General features: G+C 42.7%; 2 protein-coding genes across 10 annotated transcripts in view; both read left to right on the top strand.

Moving 5' to 3' along the window:
- Positions 1-19,073, top strand: part of EIF4E3 (eukaryotic translation initiation factor 4E family member 3) — a 46,444-nt gene that overhangs the window by 27,068 nt on the left and 303 nt on the right. For 2 of the 3 annotated variants that reach the window (XM_055137073.1, XM_055137071.1), the window contains exons 3-7: positions 1,825-1,919; positions 3,594-3,654; positions 6,701-6,767; positions 11,499-11,654; positions 15,845-17,931. In XM_055137073.1, the coding sequence (XP_054993048.1) occupies positions 1,894-1,919; positions 3,594-3,654; positions 6,701-6,767; positions 11,499-11,654; positions 15,845-15,891 (357 nt within the window). In that variant the 5' untranslated portion in view covers positions 1,825-1,893 and the 3' untranslated portion in view covers positions 15,892-17,931. Of the gene's footprint in view, positions 1-1,824; positions 1,920-3,593; positions 3,655-6,700; positions 6,768-11,498; positions 11,655-15,844; positions 17,932-19,073 lie in introns of those variants that run through there. The other variant, XR_008629861.1, reaches the window with a different exon arrangement.
- Positions 11,515-19,073, top strand: part of FOXP1 (forkhead box P1) — a 793,034-nt gene continuing 785,475 nt past the window's right edge. For all 7 annotated transcript variants that reach the window (XM_055137067.1, XM_055137065.1, XM_055137064.1 and 4 more), the window contains exon 1: positions 11,515-11,654. The gene's annotated coding sequence lies outside the window, so the exon portion shown is untranslated. The remainder of the gene's footprint in view (positions 11,655-19,073) is intronic.

Raw genomic sequence — 19,073 nt, 5'->3', positions numbered from 1 at the left:
CCAAACAGACAGGGTTTCTGTCTTCATCAACTCAATTCTTAATCTAACCTAAGTAGTCACAGCAGACCTGAAACTTGGACAGTATGGATGTACCTGTTTCCTTACCTCTAAAACAAGGAGAATGACTTCTGAATGAGATTGTCTTTAAGTAAACAGATATGTGTGAGTTCTTATACCAAAGCCTGGCACTATTAGTTGTACTATATCTTCCTTTTATATATATATATTGCCCACATGGGAGAGCCTTGCAAGCTCCCCATGGCGTATTCATATCCCAAATACAGTAAAAGATATATCCATACCTCTCGGAGAGCCTGGCAAGCTACCAAGAGTATCCCACCCACACAGCAGAGCCTGGAAAGCTACCTGTGGCATAGTTGATATGCCAAAATCAGTAATGATAGGTCTCATTACCCTGACCCTGAAAGAGCCTCCAATCGTTGGGAAAGATGAGTAAGAAGAGGCTGCTAAGATCTCAGGGCTTAGTGTAATAGAGACGTTACTGGTGCCCGCTCGAGTAAATCAACGAACAACAGGATGACAGTGATACAATGATAGCTTCCCTTTATATGACATTGCCCCTTCTGTGGGTGGCAGTAATTCTTGGTTACCCTCAGTCCAAACATCTAATAACATGATAGAGATTTTGAGAGAGAGAACGTAGTCATAGCACTTTCGTTACGGTATATTGTTACTATTCTATTTTTTATTTTTGGTTATTATTACCATATTGTCCTAATGTAAATTTAACTTTATCAGTGATAAGTATTTATAGGAAGACATATGTATACATATACATATGTGTATATACACACACATACATTTTATTACCCATCATTTCAGACTGAGGTCTTAGAACATGGCCCCCATAGAAGTCGGTGGTGGTGGATATGGCTCTGTGACTCTTCCCATGTTATTATTAATTTTCACGTAATATGTTTTTCTCCACCAGTCACCCCTTCTCTTAGTTATGGCTTTTATAACAGAATATGTCCACTGCATGGTTCACCTAGTAGACATTGTGTACTCACATTTCTGGGTACCAGTATTGTTGGATAAGGCCCTCACCCTTGTCTCCAACCACCCATCCATCTTCACATTTTTGTTGAGAGAAAGAACTGGTTCTCTTCCTCTCTTTAGTAGGACATGGATCCCCAATCACGTGGGCTCCTGGAGGGCCCCACCTTTTGCTTCCGTCACAGTGGGGGGTTGGAATGTCAGTATAAGCATTTTTGGCAGACCCATGCCTATTTTCTATAACAGCTTTACTCTAACTTATGAGCAGCATGTGGCTTTAACAACTGAGCTGTTCCGTGTTCCTTGCAAGAGAGAAAAGAAAGAGGATGAAGCACCTGAGCTGATTTCTCTTTGCCTCCTCCTTCATATTCTATTCTGCAAAGCATTACAGATTCATTCATGCCATAGGAAGAAAGCACAGTCAGTGTTAGAAGGAAATTGGCTCAGTACATATATTCAACACTATAGCCTTTATTAGATGCCATCAACCTGTCAGAAAAATCATTAGAAAGATTCTTGCCAAGATTTATGTGAGGATACTTAGCATAATACTGTCTATAACCATGGATTCCTGAAACAGAGATTTTGGTCCACTTTAGCAAGAAACATTCTTTACCATGATGTTCCACTTCCTAGGAGAAAATTATAAAGAAAAAGGTGGGAGGGGGGAATCACCGAAGGAAAAAAATATTTTGAATGGATTGAACTTAATGAGAATCTGATTTCCTTCTTTAATGCATTAATTTATAATCTAATGGCTTAGTAAATCAATACTGGGTTATTAAACAAAGTGTTTTTCTTTTAAAGATATTCTGGAGTGTATACAATAATATTCCTCCTGTGACTAGCCTGCCTTTGAGATGTAGTTATCACTTAATGAGAGGAGAGAGGCTACCGCTTTGGTAAGTGTCGAACATGTAATTTGAGGTTAAGGTGGGAGGGAATTGATTATGGACTTCATAAAATATTTACTTCATGCCAAATTGGAATGTCTAAGTAGTTTTCTCTTGGTGATGGAAAGTAATTTTAGCTATTATTTAATTATGAAATAACTTCCCCCTTGCTTTGGGCTCCAGGATGGTGAGGAGGCTTCTCATGCTTGCCCTCTGCACACTACATTGTACAGTTACCATATATAGCTCATCACTGGAGCACAGAAGGAATGAAGCTGTCCTTTGGGGCCAGGGATGGTAAGGGGGAGGGGGGGCACATCATTTTGGTTTGTTTATTTGTTGAACAAAGACTTAGACAGTTGAAAGGAATTTGCTTATAGGCTGAGGAGCAGTTGAGGGGGCAAGATCGGTATGTACATTTACTTACAGGTGAAGAAAGATCCTGGCACCTTCAAACATCTCTCACACAAATCATCCAGAGAGCCTGTGGTGCTGAGTGGGGCACCCAGGGCTGAGGGAAAAGCGTTCTTCCTCTTCCGCTACTGTGGGGAGTGGGGAGCTGGGTGGGCAGTGATCCAGTTTGCTGGGGTTGGACTCCCTCTTGGTAAGAAGTCATAGCCTGTAACTGGTCTCAGATATTTGCTCCTTTGTAAAACGGGAACTTAGCTCTGCTCATTTGGGAACATGACAGAAACCTTATCTGAGGAGGAAAACAGTTTGTCAGCCCCACTGAGAAGTCTGTTGGTAGCACTGATGCCTGTCCTGTCTGGGTGCTCAGATGCTGCCCAGGAGTTGCTGTACCCTGCCCCCCCCCCCGCCATCTTGGGCCTTGCTTGCTTCTGCTTTTTATTATCAGGTGGACTTTCCTATTTGTGATGGGAAAATGGTTTTAACCCTGCCTTGACCCTGTAGCGTTTGGCTGGTTTGTTTTGGGGCCACACCTAACTGTGCTCAGGGTTTACTCCTGGGTTTTTGCTAAGGACACTGTATGTGGTGCCAGGGATCAGACCCATGTCAGCCACATGCAGGCATGCATCTTACCCACTGTATTATCTCTCTGGCCCCTTAACCCTGTGATGTTCTCAATGTCGGGATCTGCCAGTAAAATGCCAGGACTAGTTTCCTGTAGCTACATAATTACCTTTCCACCCCTAGTGATCACGAAGACTAGTCAGAGGTAGGTTTTCATAGGCCAACCTGATCATAACCCCAAACTTCAAGACTGGGATATGGAATCAACCCTTTTGCAATGAGTCTGAAATTAGGAATAGAGGATTTATGTCTCCCTAAATGGAAAGTAGCTGCTTTTACCCAAAGCAACCCAGCTTATACCCATTTTAAGGGCTGCATCTCCAAGGAGAGTGAAAATGACTCTTGATGTGGAACTCAGACAATACGCTGAGTTTATTTGTATTTACTTGGACACACCCAGAGAGTCTGGAGAACCTCCCATCAGCTGTTTGAGGTAGAGAGTCAGTTACTTTCTCTGTCCTTCAGGCCACTGAATTCTGCTTCCTCCCCTATATAATCCTACTGCCTTTTCCTTTTTCTTTCATTTGCTTCTGTTTCTAGTAAAAGAAATGAAAGTTGAACTCGTTGAAAATTTGGGTTTTTCAAAAAAGTGTCTCCTATGTCAAGCAACTTATTTCTTGAGTCTAACTTTCAATATTGTCTTTGATCCAGGGAAGAGAAAAGTAATGCACAGGTTGGCGTATGGAAGATGAAAGTTCCCAAGGATAGCACGGTAGGTTTGTTCTGATCTTCTTCAAGAACCGGCTAGCCTGGGGTGGTTGTTGACTGCATATGATGAGTGTGTGCTTTTCATAAAGCCCTCTGGGAAGCCTCCAATTAGGAGGGGACTTTTGTTTTTGGCCAAACATGGTGACCTTGTGTATTCCTGTGCTTCCCTCCAGAAGTGGTGTAACAGGTGACTTTATAGTGTGAAAAGTGGAATGCCAATAGACTTGACAGAAAAGCTACTTATCTTTTTGGTGGTCGGTGGCTTACCAGCTGCAAGTGACACGTGCAAGTTGGTTCTATAGAGGAAAGCTCAGAAGTTTTCCAACCCAAGACTTTTCCCTTCTCTCCTGGGAGCAAAAACCAAAATCAAAACCAAAACTGGTGCTGAGAATTGGTGTGGCATAGCAAGGGGAAATGTGTGGGAAACCTTGTGTCTTACCACTGTGCTCTTCGGGGATTCCTGTGAGGTGATGATGGCCTCCCTGTGGGCCTCCAAGGGGCTCTTTGGGGAGGTGCTCTGTGGAGGTGCTGTTTTGCAAATGCTAAACCTCAGAAACCTCATCCCCAGGAGCAGCTTCTAATTCATCACACTGACTAAAACTGAGCATTCAAATATATTCACAAGCTCGAGGGACTCAAGAAGCTTTTCTGTTTCTTTGTTTTTGAGGGGAATTGGCAGGGGGGAAGGATGTGGGGTACATCTGGCTGTACTCAGAGCTTACTCCAGGCTCTGTACTCAGGGACTATTCCTGGTAGGACCCAACAGACATATGCAGTGCTGGGGAGTGAGCCCAGGTAGGTTACTTTGCAAGGCAAGTGCCTTACCTGCTTTGCTGTCTCTCCACCCCGCTAAAAGCTTTCTGGAAAATGAATGAAAAGGCAACTGCTTCCTGGTTTCACCTTCTCATGGTTTATTTCAAATGGATAAACCTAAAGAATCGAGATCCAGCCAGGCATGCTTGAGCACGGACCTAAAGCAATGATCAGATGCTTTGGTCCAAGGCATAAGCTTAAACAATGTCCAGATGGGTAGCTCCAGGATTTGCCCATTACTCAGCATATATTATAAACATCAACTGGGCAAATAACATATCAGACAAAATATATGAAGCTCATCCTCTGCTAGAAAGAAAGGAGCAGAAAATATGAGGGAATGGCAAGTTGCAGATTTTTTTTCAAATTTCCGTAAAAGCAAGATTTCCTTTTCGTATATCTATTTTTTGATTTTTGGGTCACACCCAGCAATGCACAGGGGTTACTCCTGGCTTTGCACTCAAGAATTATTCCTGGCGGTGCTCAGGGGACCATATGGGATGCTGGGAATCATACACAGGTCAGCTGCATGCAAGGCAAATGCCCTTCCCACTGTACTATCGCTCCAGCTCCTCGTATTCTTATTTATTTCCACTAGACATAGAATTCCAGTAGAAATGATCATGACGTCACGTTCAGTGGGACGTGACTGGTGGGCACATTTGTTCTTGTTAGCCCCACTCAGTCAGCAGAGAAAATGTTCTCGTGAGTGTACAGACATCCTCATGCCAACAGGTCTGACAGGCCCACCTCTGTTATTGTAGAGCAGGCGGTTCCGAATCCCTGCCTGATCTACCTCTCTTGATCCTCAACTTTGTCACTAAATAGTGCAAGAGAACACAGTTGGGAGAGACTGCAAAGAGCTAATTTCTGCCCGGCACACAAGTGGACCAGGAGGGAGAGCTAGAAAAGAGCACAGAAAACCCTCCTGAGAGTGAAAGGCCTACAAGGATTAATCACTCTCATTTTGCTTAAAAATGCAGCTAGGCTTCTTCCAACTCCTTAGAACAATAAGTGCTGTTACTGTGATTCAGCTGTTATCGAGCACCTGACACTCGGCAAACACAGCTATTTATGGAAGGGATCTTTTTTTTTTTTTTTTTTTTTTTTTTTTGCTTTTTGGGTCACACCTGGCGATGCACAGGGGTCACTCCTGGCTCTTCTGCACTCAGGAATTACCCCTGGCCGTGCTCAGGGGACCATATGGGATGCTGGGATTTGAACCCGGGTCGGCCGCGTGCAAGGCAAACGCCCTACCCGCTGTGCTATCTCTCCAGCCCCTATGGAAGGGATCTTAAACTTCAAGTCTTTCCATCAAGGTCACTGTGCCCTGTGGGTGCACCTGTGGAGGAGTTTCCCAGCCACAGCCACCCTGGGAGGTCACTTATCACTCCCTGAGCACCTCAGGAAGCCAGTGCTTGGAAAGACTGGGGACCTGCAAGACACAGGTGCTCAGCATCCTGTCAGGACTCAAACTGGGAGCATTTGGAACCTGTGAACTATGGCAGGAAATGGAACCAAGAATTTTTTAAGTGGAAGAAGCTAGACGAACTCTTAGGCCTCCAATAACCTGAGAGCAGATGCTGGCTCAGAGGATGGCATTAATGGGTCTTTACTCCAGTTTTCCCTACTTGCAACAGGCATTCTAGTGCTGTGCTAATAATCGGGGGGATGTGCATCTATACACACATAAAGTTCAGCTGCTGGCTTCACCGGTCTGCTCCAGATGAATGGACTGTGCGAGTCTCCATACAGTTTCTTAAATGCTCCTGAGGTGAGAACTTGGCAATGTCTTACACACTGCAGAAAACTCGAGAGAAAGAAGGTTGAAGATTTTACTTTATAGCATTCAAATGTCGCCAGTGAGTTCATTTTGAATCTCAGATAGGTAAAGAAGTCAGAAAATTTTGTCATTTGAAAGTATTTTCTCTCATTCTTCTGAACTTCATCAGAGTCCCTATGAGATACTAATTGAGCAATTTTTACATCTAATTTTTGGGGCACAAAGTTTGGTTCCCCTTTGGTTCACTTGTGTCACTCTGTGTGAAACCATTTGTAAGGCAGCATGGTCTCTGCCACTGCTGTGTTTACACCTGTGATTTGGGCTGTCTGTAGGCTCTGACATTGGAAAATTCATAAAAAGTTGAAGAAATTGTAACTTGTTTAGCTCCAGAGATAATTGTCTAAAAAGATGTACTTTTGTTTTTTTGTTTGTTTTTGTTTTTTTTCCATACAAGTCCACAGTTTGGAAAGAGTTGTCATTAGCGACTGTCGGGGAACAGTTCACAGACTGTGCGGCTGCAGGTAAAGATGCTCACAGTTCATCCCTATGTGTGCTCAGCTTGTGCTTATTTCTTACAGAAGTTTGTGTTTGTGTATTTGAGATTTTACAGATTTTGACATTTGTTTCATAAATATGAAGTTATTTAGGTATTTTTCATGTGATTGTGGTACCTAGTGTTAAATGTGTGTGTATATGTTTATTTGCATATGTGGGTATTAGATGTATAGTCATGTGTGTATGCATATATTTTTCCCTCATAGCTTGTCTTAATAGTACCCATGACCATCATTAGTCATGTAAGCTAATTAGTCAGAATTAGTCAGAATTAGTCAGACCAGTCAGACAGGAAAAGTTTAACAACATTGATAGCACTGTAGCACTGTCCTCCCGTTGTTCATCAATTTGCTCGAGCGGGCACCAGTAACGTCTTCATTGTGAGACTTGTTGTTACTGTTTTTGGCATATTGAATACGTCATGGGGAGCTTGCCAAGCTCTGCTGGGCAGGCGGGATACTCTCGGTAGCTTGCCGGGCTCTCTGAGAGGGACGGAGGAATCGAATCCAGGTCGGCAGGGTGCAAGGCAAACGCCCTACCCTCTGTGCTATTGCTGCAGCCCAACATCATTGGTATTCTAAAATATTTATTGGTAGAGTTTCTTAATCTCTCTCAATTTTCCTAATACACTGTGGATGGGTAATCATGTCAGAATATTAACTACACAAATGCATTTTAAGTGTTATTTTATTGACTTCTTATTTCCTTGAAGTCAAATAAAGCTTGTCCCTGAGTAGATTCAGTCCTTTCTGTCCCTCTTAGCCCCATTCCCCTCTCTCATACCTACTCATCTCTTGGTCCCCTTGCTTAAAGAGAGTCCTAAAGGGCAGGCAGGTATGCTCACCATTAGCTCTTGCTACCCCACAATTGAAGTTAAAGGGTAATGTCTTAAGGACTTTGCTTTGGAGACCACTTGCAAATGCCAAGTGGATTTTAGAGAATACCTTGAGTTAATTTTTATTTTGTGTTGTTAACAGAAAACCAGACCAAGGGAAGATTTTAATTGCTTGTTTCAAGTTTTGTTTTCTTCTAGGGTCACTGCTTCTGAATGCTCCTGAAGTAGCATTTAGAATACTAGTCACTCTTTTTCATCTTTCAGGGTTTGGAGGGCTTTTCCCCCCCAAATTAATTAGTAGAGACTAATTTGCTTCAGAAGTCTCATATTGTACTATTTTAGGAATAGGCTCAGCCAGCACTACAAGATTTTAAATTCATCTCACTAGCAGTTTCATTTACTTCTTTCTTTTAGTCTGCATATTGAATGGAGGTTAGAAAAAGTAGATAAAATTAAATAATATAAGATAGGTTTGGAAGTGCTATTGTGATTCTGAAGAGGTATATAGAATGAAATACAACTCTTCATTGATACTAAAATAGACCTGCATTACTACTAACCTAGTACACTGTGGATGGGTAATCATGTCAGAATATTAACTACACAAATGCATTTTAAATGTTATTTTATGAAGTGAGTAGCGATTATAATTGTACAGTCATAGTTCTATAAGTTCTGTAAGTTCTTTACTGATATCTCATTATTTCATGAGTATTTAAAATTCGTTATATCGCTTTTCACTTAAAGCCTGGATTAAGACAAAGTTGTTCTTAAAATGTAAATTTCTTTTTGTTTTAGTAGGGAGTAGTTAGCAAATTTACAATATGCAGCCAGCAGGCTTTTCTTTTTTTAATTTTTTATTAGAGAATCACTGTGATGTACAGTTACAAACTTATGAGGTTTTGTGTTTGCATTTCAGTCATACAGTGATCATTTACCCATCTCTCCACCAGTGCCCATTCACCTCCACCAATGATCCCAGTATCCTTCTCACCACCCTCACCCCCTCCCCCAATGACCTACCCTGCCTTTGTGGCAGGGCATTCCCCCTTTGTTCTCTCTCCTTTTGGGTGTTGTATTTTGCAATAGAGGTATTGAGTGGCCTTCCTGTTTGGTCTATAGTCTCCTTACAGTTCGCATCTTCCAACCCCAATGGGTCCTCCCAACATCCTCTACTTGGTTTTCCCTTCTCTATCTGAGCTGCCCAAAAGCAGGCTTTATGTATAATCATAAACACACATATCCCTGGGAGAGGAAATTTTCTGTATGAATTACTCCTGTTTCTAGAAATAGAGAAAATAATCTAAATAATAATAAGGAGTTGGTAGTGGATAAAGAAAACCTGTTGTCCTGAGGTTGATTTGAAAAATAAGAGCACCAATAACTGTTAGCTATTATATAATAACTATTAACCCTTAACTATATAATAACTATTAACTCTTCTATTAACCTGGTTCCACAACTTAAAGCAACTCAGTCTTCATTTCCCTCATCTTTAAGCAGTAACACGTTCTAGCTCTACTGTTTTATGCTACAAGTACTCTGAAATCATCAGGGTTTTTGCTGGTTGATTCTACTTATGAATAAGGCATGTTTGTAGAAGGATCTTCTTTGCATATGAGTTGCAGCATTTAACCAGGCTTTTAAAAAAAGTTCTGTGCTTGAAGTATACAATTAGTTACTGAAAACTAAGCCAGAGTGAAGTAATTCCATTCAGGAAAATTCAGCATCCATCAGTTCTAGGACCCTCAGGCTGGTAGTGGAAATACCAGATGATTAGGGAATGCTAATATTTTCCTTTGGGAAAATTTTTCAAAAGGAAAATATTAGCCAGTGACCTCATGGTGACTCTTTGAACATGGCAAACTAGAAACCTTCACTCTATTATCACATGAAATTTAGCATTGGACCCTAACAAGTTTGTTTGAAAGGTATAAGTTTAAAAGTAATAACCTACTGTCACTGTCACTGTCATCCTATTGCTCGTTGATTTGCTTGAGCGGGCGCCAGTAATGTCTCCACTCTGAGACTCGTTATTACTCTTTTTGGCATATCCACATATAAGCCACAGGTAGCTTGCCAGGCTCTGCCGTGTGGGCGAAATACTCTCGGTAGCTTGCCGGGCTCTCCGAGAGGGGCAGAGGAACTGAACCCGGGTCAGCCGCATGCAAGGCAAACGCCCTACCCGCTGTGCTATCTTTCCAGCCCAATAACCTACACATAACCCAATTTTTGAATGGGATTAAAATTTTTTGGCTATAATCTATATAGATTACCCCCATCTTGGGGATAGAGATAATACAGGGTTAAGGGTTAAGGTTCTTGCCTTGGGCTGGAGCAATAGTACAGTGAGTAGGGCATTTGCTGACCCAGGTTTGATCCCCAGCATCAGATATGGTCTCCTGAGCACTGCCAGGAATAATTAGGAGTGCAGAGCCAAGAAACCTCTGAGCATCACTCTGTGTGACCCAGAAAGAAAAACAAAAGATACAGGTGTTTACCTTGCATATGGCCAGTCCTGGTTTAATTCCTGTCCCCACATATGGTCCCCAAGCACAGCCAAGAGTAATCCCTGAGCACAGAACTGTGAGCCCTGAACACTACTGGGTATGACCTAACCACCACTGCCCGCCCTTACCCCCTCACCCTTGCCCTACCACCATCTCTGGAGAGAGAGAGAGAAGAAGGGAAGAAAGGAATTACTTTGCTAAATATTAATTACTTTAGTAAACTAGATTGATGCTGCATAAGCAAGTAGAGAGCACTGACCCTGTTTCATTAATGCGATGTGTTTGTCTAAAGGCTCCCCCCGTCACTCACTGCAAATTAACAGCAACAAAGGACTTGTGAGCCACATAGGACAGGAGAGTAGAGCAAAACCTTGCCTTCGTTCTCAGATAGCAGCAAGATGTTCCCAACACCAGAATTCAGTTGCTTATTTTTCCATCAATGCCCTGTATTATCCACGTAGATAAGTGCTTTAATGCCCATTCCTGAATTTCTGTAATAGAGAGCCACACTCAGGAGATACTTACTCTGCCTTTATAGACATGCTAACAGATCCATGTGCTAGTCCAGGGTTTTTTAAACTTTCCTCTCACTGTCCCTTTGCCCCCAAGGGATGCAGCAAGGGTAAGTGCTACCAGAAACACCTCAGATTCTCCATTTTGTAGTTAAAGAAGCCTTATATCCTTGCCAGTTTTTTCTTGTAACTTCCGCATTCCTTTGACCCCCACATGGGATCATGACCTCTAGTTAAGAAGCTAGATTTTAGCTCACAGGTAAGCCCCAAACTAGGTGTATAACTACCTCAAAGCACTAGAGAATAGAAAGAATTAATTGGAAAAGTGCATATAAAGCATAGCATGCTGCATAAACAACAAGTTTGGCCCAGTTAGTATTGGGGGTCCAGTTATCACTGAGCACCCCGGATCTTTGAACCCTGGGCAGGAAATTGGGAAAATATTTGCTCCTCCTAACAAAGACAGTCAAGCGTCGAGAAAGAGTTCATCTGAGTTCACTTGGCTCTCAGAGGGCAGGGCATTATGCAACCCATTTTAGAAAATGTCTCATTGAAACAGTAAGAAATAGTCAGAACGCTTTGGTAATGTGCAAAGAAGGGTAGATTACTTATCTGGAAAATTTGTTTGGCTGGAACACTTTGTTTATCTAAGTCCCTGGGTAGATGTGATGTGACTCCAATAGCTCTGCCTCTACCAGTTTTTGCCCCCAGCTCCCCTTACAATCAGTATTTATTCCAGGGTCTCCCCCACCCTTCCCCTCAGCCCCCGCCCATACCTATAATACCATGCACACAGGGCTGAAACTGTCACTCATTTCCTTTTTCCTGCCTTCCCCTTAGATGACAAAGTCACAGGAGTTAATGTCGGCATTCGGGACCGAGAAGATGCCATCCAAATCTGGAATGTAAATGCCTCTTTAGTGGGCGAAGCAACCATTTTAGAAAAGATCTATGAACTTCTGCCACACATATCTTTTAAAGCAGTATTTTATAAACGTAAGTGCTTCATTTCCAGTTATTACCTTCTAGCTTATTCTGTCATACTTTTAAAGATAGAAACTGTTTTGCAAATGAGGTGAAGGCAGAGTCACTTGAAATTCTACAAGCCAGAAAATAATTCAATAAAATACATTTCCGTGTTTAAAAAAAAAGTTTCGTTTCAGAAATCAGAATGAGATTTTATTGTTGCCTAAATGCATGGCTTAGAAAAGGAAAGACATGCTGTACTTGTTATTGCAGAAACTTAAACCAGATCTAAAATTTGTCATTATCAGAAAAATTACATCTATTTGAAGCAACAATAACAAAAATGTTATTATATGAGCTGGTAGGTAGATATTCAATCATCTCTTCATAAACAGGAATTTATAATGTATAACATCTGTATCTGTGGAGGAGCTCCTGAGTACAGGGATGATTGAATATTCCACTGAAATGCTAATACTTCCTCATTATGGATGACTGTGACATAGAACCGAAAGAGAATTCACGCATAGTGGTGAAATGTGAGCAGTATGAATAGGTGTGTGGACCCATTGTTTCCATCATGATTCATGTTCATTGCTTTTGTGTGCTCTTTTGAAAAAGTCATCTTTTTCATAATGAAAACAGTGTAGTGCTATTAAATCAATGTTTGGTAGAACAAACCGGGGGTTACACGTTTCACAATGAATTAGAGGAAAAGATTGACAGCCCTGCACATATATGATAAATTTTCTATTTACCAATATGTTCCCAGGGTCAATAACCCAGTTTTAAACTGCTCTATTTCATTGATTCTAAGATACCTTTAATGATAAGTATGATTTTAGTCTTACTAAGAAAGGAATACAAAATGCTCTCAATTAAACTCTGAAACATTATTGATTCCAGAAGTCTTCAAGTGTTGATGGGAGAGGAGTGCGTCTTAGAATTGCTGAAAGACATTCCGTTATTGTTTCATTTTCCTCAGCCACTTGGCAGAAAGGAGAAAAATCAAATTTTCTTTCATGCTTGTCCATAGTATAATAGAGGATACTGAAACTAAGACCTCCCTCTAAGGAATCCTATAGTCACAGACCAAATGATTTTGAGTTTAAGCAGTAAGGCCGAGCAGGTGCGGTATATAGTCAGGAGGCAGCCATGGCTCTGAGTTTGAAAAGAAAGCTTAAACAAAAGACAAAAAGATGGCACTGCCAGAGTTTATTGGCTGTAGTGAGAAAACTTTCCAGTAGTAGACGTACTTTTCATTCCTCAGGAAACATCAGTCATGTTTTCAGTACAGATATTAAGTAGAAGGTCATGGAGGGCCTTGTCCTTTTTTCTATCCCACGAGAGTGCCTTCAGCAGAAACTTACCAGAAGGAAATATTTCATGGCAGCTTAGGCTGGGGCTAAAACATTCCTTTCCACCATTGGAGTCAGCCCCACACTTGCCTCAGAGGAAGGGAAGAACATCTGAGAGGCCTGAGGGCCTGCGCCCTAGGCGGGAGCCCTCCCACAGCACCATGAGTCACAGCTTCTCATCCTCTCACTTTCTCATCTAAATATGGAGGAGGTTGGTCTTCAGTGATCTCCAAGGTCCCTTCTGCTTCCCAAATCTGTGATTAAATTTCAGGGAACTTGGCTTTGGAGCCAAGTTGAGTGTGTCATTAGCTCTTGAGGCCACAGGGTGGCGAGGCTAGTATGTCAGGGCACTAGTGCTACTCCGGTAAGACAACACGGGCAGGTCCTCACCATAGCTGCTGTGATGGTCGACGGAGAGTGGCAAGAGGAGAGCTAGACAGGGGGCTGCATCACACTTGTGCCAGTTCAGTCCAACGGGGTATCCCGCTGAGGACAGTGGCCGCAGTGTAGTTTGTGAACTGACGCGGGGCTCCGTGAGCTCTGGACTTGAGTGGCATACACTGACATTTCAAAAACCGCAAAGATCACTCAACCCAAAACCTGAATTGGAAAAAAGAAGTGATTCTCTTTATATAAAGCAGGCAGTCCTTTACTCCGTAGGTCTATACACCTCATGCTGCAGAACTGGTTTGGAAAAATGAGCTTTGGATAGAAGTCTTAGTGCATGATGAAGAGCTGTCATCGGGGGAGCTAAATTAGAAGTGGCCACTCCACCAGCATGCATGGGCACTGGCTGGCTAATAGGATCCTGGTGTGAGTATTCACACGTGTCCAGAAGCTGGGTGACCTGGCAGATTTTCCATGTGGAATAGAGCCCAAGTATATTGGGGCAACACCACCGGCAGGATGGCCATGGAACGGGCTGATGATGAGGTTTCCATGATTACAGACAGTCCCGTGGTTGATAGAGAAAGTCACTCTGAACAGAAACACCCCCTCTCCTGCCCAAATCATGTTAAGGTTTTCAGAACCCCCAAGTAACAGAAGTCTGATGTGAGAAGCTCAGAGTGGAGGGGGCAAGCTGTGAACCTCAGGGCAGATCGGCCCCTGCCTGGCCTCTTTTATTCATTTATTTTGTTTTATTTATTTACTTAGGTATGGGCTGCAGCCAAGAATGGTTTTCACATTTCAATTGATTAGAAAAATCGAAAGGAGGACTTTCTGTCTCCCATGAGGACTGTCTGGAATGCAGGTGACCAGTTCCGTCCCTAACGCACACTGGCACCGGTCAGTGCTCCCGCGAGCCGTGTCCTCTGTGACTGCTTTAGTGCTGCAGTGCAGAGGCAGAAGCCCACACGTGTTTAGGAATTGCTGAGACAGATGCCCTAAAATGTTTATTCCCTGCCTCTTTCCTGAAAGTGTGCCGATTCCTGGCCTAAAGCATTTCTCTATTTCCCTCTCTGCTGAGGCTGACCTAGGGCGGGCCAAACATCCCCTGTCCCCAGAACTCTCCCACCCAGCTCATCTGAAACACAATGTTCCACTGTTTTCTCTGACCACCCATGCCGCCCCCCACACCTAGAAGTAACCTATCTCTGGAGGGTCTCTAGTTCCTGATGGATCACACGGAGTCCAGCATCACGGAGAGGTCCCTGGCTCCCTCGCTGGCCTCGGAAGCTCTGTCTCTTATTACTGAGCAGACACACATTCTGCAGTGTCAGTCTAAGCCAACATAACAAAAAGCAAAACACCAACATAAAAAGTGAGACACTTGTCAGGTCATCTATGTGAGGAAGTTCCAGTTTGGATTCCAGGCCAGAGTTGAGATCTAGCCAGCCCTCGGGAGCCGCCCAGTGGCCTTCCGCTGCTGTCTCATCTAGGTGGCGAGGGGGAAAAGTGGTCCTGTTTCCCACCCCAGCCCCAGATGTGAAAGATTGAGTCCATTTGGGAGGCAGGGAGTTGGGAGGGACTTAGCACGTGACACAGGCCAGTCTGGCTGTCCCCCTGTTGGACCTCATTTACCAGCAGAGGGACCGTGAGGGGGAAGACTCACGGAGTGGGTCACGCTGGGTTTGTTCAGACCCCGAGAAGAGAGGGCCTGCCCTCACAGCATGGTGATGATGTGCCCTGTCCCCAAAGCCCATTTTTGAACATGGCCCTTTGCCTCGGCCGGATAGGTCATGAATTTCTTGGGTCTCCCATTTCCCACTTTTACTTTATGAAGTTTTAAGTCTTTGAAAGTATTTTTTGAGAGTAGAATGATTTTTTTTTAATTCTGGTGTTTAATATTGTCATCAGTACTGTTGCAAGAAAGACAGCAGAGTTGGGGAGGACAGGAGCCATGATCAGGAAAAAAATCAGTTTTATGAAAGTTGATTTGCCTCCGGGGGTGTTCAGAGGTGGAGGGAGGATGACCTATGTAATTGCTATCTGCCTTGTGTTGTTCTTCATTCTAGTTTAGTTTTATTTCACTTTTCAAGTTAGCCCTGTGAACGGCCCTGCCTTGGGTAATGTCAGTCCCCTCCCTGCCACCCCGTCCATTCTGTGGGGTGCGTTTCCCCTGAAGCCTTTGCCCACCGCCCAACATACTCTCTTAATCAGCTTGCTGGGATTACTCATCCTCTCCAGCACAGCCCAGAGAAGCAGGCAGCATGCCAGTTCTTGTTTATTCTTTGTTTTAATTTTCATTATTACATTTCTCAGGAAATGCACGCCTTAGCTAACAGTTACTGGCACAAAAAGGTATTTGAGTTCTTTCCAACATTTGGGGAAACTGAATGAGATGCGTAGAGGAGGGTTGCCCCATCCTTTGCTTAAAGTTTTCTTTCCTTTTTTTCTTTTTTGTTTTTTTCTGTCCTTTAGCCCATGAAGAGCATCATGCTTTTGAAGGTGGACGTGGAAAGCACTAATTGCACTCTGTAAAGAATTCTTTGTCCTTTGCTGATTGGTTTTGGAAACGGTCTTAACAGGAGGGAGAGTGGAGCGAAGACTTGCCGAAGCCTGATGCTGGTCACTTTAGAGTGGGTTTCTGCGCGTGCAGACTGGGCGATTAGGATGGGGGAGACTGTGTGGGTTTCTACCGTCACATTACTTGCTTTTTAAATTTTTCCTTTTTGGCTTTCTGAATTCTCTGTTCTTTTCACACTTTTTTTTTGCCCTTTAAAATTCTTTATTCAGTCTAATTATTGTTTTCTACACTTTATTTTCTTTGAGGCACAAGAAATTGGTTTCCCTTCAAGCAGCTCTGCTGTACCTAGCTAATGAGAATATACACAATCATGACAATACTGCTTTAGAAAACCACACTGTACTCAAGGAATTCTGGCTTGGAGAAACCTGTCTTTTGACTATTTATTGTGACACATTGCTGCACACTATGCACCAGGCATTGTTTTTTTTTTTCTGTCCCAGGGAAAAGACAAGCCATACTTAATCTGATTTTGCACTGAAAACATACACATATTTTATTTCTTCTTTTTTTTAGTGATCAAAAGAAAATATTAGATGGGTTGTCTTACATTAACCTGTAATCACTGTTGGATATTAGAATAGAAATCAAGTCTAGATCTCCAGGTCCTCTGGGAAACTTTCTAATGAGGAATTTAATGTGGCCTTCTCAAAGGAAGGCATCAGATAGTACTGAGCAATTTTTTTCCCAGTAGGAAAACTTCTGCTTCTGATTTGAAGATGAGGTGACGTACTTATTGTGTTAATCAAGCTTCTTCCAAGTATGGGGCATGTGTCCCTATTTTGGTCTTCCAAATTGATTCAGACAACTTTGTTGGACGTTCTCCTTGTCCTGCTCACATTCTGATACACGAGTTCTCCCACCTGGAAGCTTCCCCTTTCCATTTAGAAATAGGAAGTTAAATATCATTCCCAGGAGGATGTGGGCATGCATCAAGTCAAATCATGTGATTCACTCGAGCAAGTGATAATAATATGTTTACATGGTCATATGTTACCAAAGAAATGCCAGGTTTGGTCGAAGGAAACGGCTACCGCCTGACACCTGAGACTTGCCGCCATGTGCCCATTTCCTTCTCTTACTTTGCTCAGCCCTCTCTGCTCCTCCCTGAACAAGAGCAGGGCTGGCTGGAGACTCTCCTCCCTGCTGGCACAGCTTCTGGGAGCCCAGGGAGCTGGGGCATGCTTCCACATTTCACACAAGACTCGGATGTTTAGAACTTTTTGTACCCGGGATCTTTCATGCCTCTTGCACTGTTGACCCACTCAGAGCAGGAAGAAGCAACTATAAACAAATGAAAACTTATGTTCAGACATTTGGGGGCAGTGGAGGGGGAGGGGCATTGAGTCATGCCCGTGGTGCTCAGGGGCTGTTCTTGGCTCTTGGTTCAGGGGTGACCCCTGGGGCACTTGAGGGAACCTATTTCTACGCCAGAGATTGGAGCCTGGGCCAGCTGTATGGAAAGCTCACCTGACCCCCTCTGTTGTTTCTCTGGTATCCCATTCAAACGTTAAAAACTCTCAACAATATCCATATATGAAACTGTGCCTTTCACTTGCTTTAGTAACCACATTAGCCATAACGACAATAATAGTTTTGTTTTTAAATGCATTGTTCCTAAGGCTGAGCTTTTTTAAGACATCTCAAAATGAGGTATAAAGATTTCAGACCCATTTTTCAAAAGTCTGGAGCTTGTTTTTCTAAACATGTACCAATGCCTAATCTGCTTTTAAATTATTCATCAAGATTTTTTAAAAAAATTATTCTGAACATAAATTAAAAATTCTTTTTACAATATTTTTTCTGCTGGATTACAAAAAAGATATTGTTGACTTCATTATACTGTCACCTATTTTTCATAAGTTAGTGGATCTTGAAATATTTTTATTTTTGAACTCAACACATTGTGATAATGTTTGACTTCTGCATGTATGTCACCTTTGAAGTTAAAAAAAATAATAAAACAGGAATCTTAGGATCACATGAGTGTTTTCTAGTTTCTGTTGTTTCTGATCATGGAACATACCGCATGAAACTGATCTACCTAGTTCTCACAAAGCAGAGTTTTGTCCCAGAGAACTCCTGCATTTATTTCTAACCCAGTGCAACATGCCAACTGTGTGGAGGATTTGAATTGTCAGATTTTAAGCGCCTATCATTTAAAGGACTTTAAGAGAGGACTCTGCCAGATTCTTCTTTGGAAATTGTTTCAATTGATTACTTAGTTCATAATAGATTTTGAATAAGCTAAGTGGATTTAATCAGTTTGAAACCCCTTCCTTGACTCCTTGGATTAAGTAAGTGACTGCTCTTTTGAGATATCAGAGATGCTCTGTGGGGAGGGACTGGCAGTGCCCCTCTGGCTGCAGGGACAGGCAGCAGGCCTGCAGTGGGAACAGGCTTCCTTCACTTCTTGGCCAAGCCCTTGCTGGGGCCACTTGACTCTACAAAATAGAATAAAATAAAAGAACCCCCCAGAAACCTAAGCCCTAACTTTCATGTTCTTACCATTTCTGGGGTCTATGACCCTGATTGAAATCCATATGCTTTTCTCTTCACCTGTTATTTACCTAACTCCCTAGCAGGTAGTTGTGTGCCAGGCTCTCTCCTTAAATCAGGACAGTGACAGATAAAGGCAAATAATACTTCAAGTCGCTTGCTTTGTTGTCTTTTGCTTGCACTTTCTGCAGTGCTTACTCAATTTTAAGGGTTCCTTTCCTTCTCCACGACTTTTTCACTTTTCAGAATGAGGGGTATTTCATGACAAACATGTCCATTTAATATACTGTGATTGTTAAATTCATGGTTACAAAGGATAAAGTGGAAAAACCATGGAACCACAACTCTTAGATGAGTCTGACTTAACTGCAGCCTGCTCAGCTCTTCTTGAATTTAGAATCACACAAGAATCACACAAGACTTTAAAATGCAAAGAAATCTTAGTGTGATTAGGTCAGCGAGACCTGCTGAATGAGCTACCAACCAAGCTCCAAGCTCCTCTGTTCCCTGTAAAGGGGCAAAGCACTAGAAGTGGCAGTTGGCAGGACGCACTCCAGGACAGGCCTCTGTAACGCAGGATCACTCAGTCTTTCAACCTCGCCTCCCAGCAAGTAACCCCAGTAG

The sequence above is a fragment of the Sorex araneus genome, chromosome 4 (genome assembly GCF_027595985.1).
Source record: "Sorex araneus isolate mSorAra2 chromosome 4, mSorAra2.pri, whole genome shotgun sequence".
Lineage (NCBI taxonomy): Eukaryota > Metazoa > Chordata > Mammalia > Eulipotyphla > Soricidae > Sorex > Sorex araneus.
Note: the sequence above shows the minus strand (reverse complement) of the source record. Positions and strands in the feature narration are given on the sequence as shown.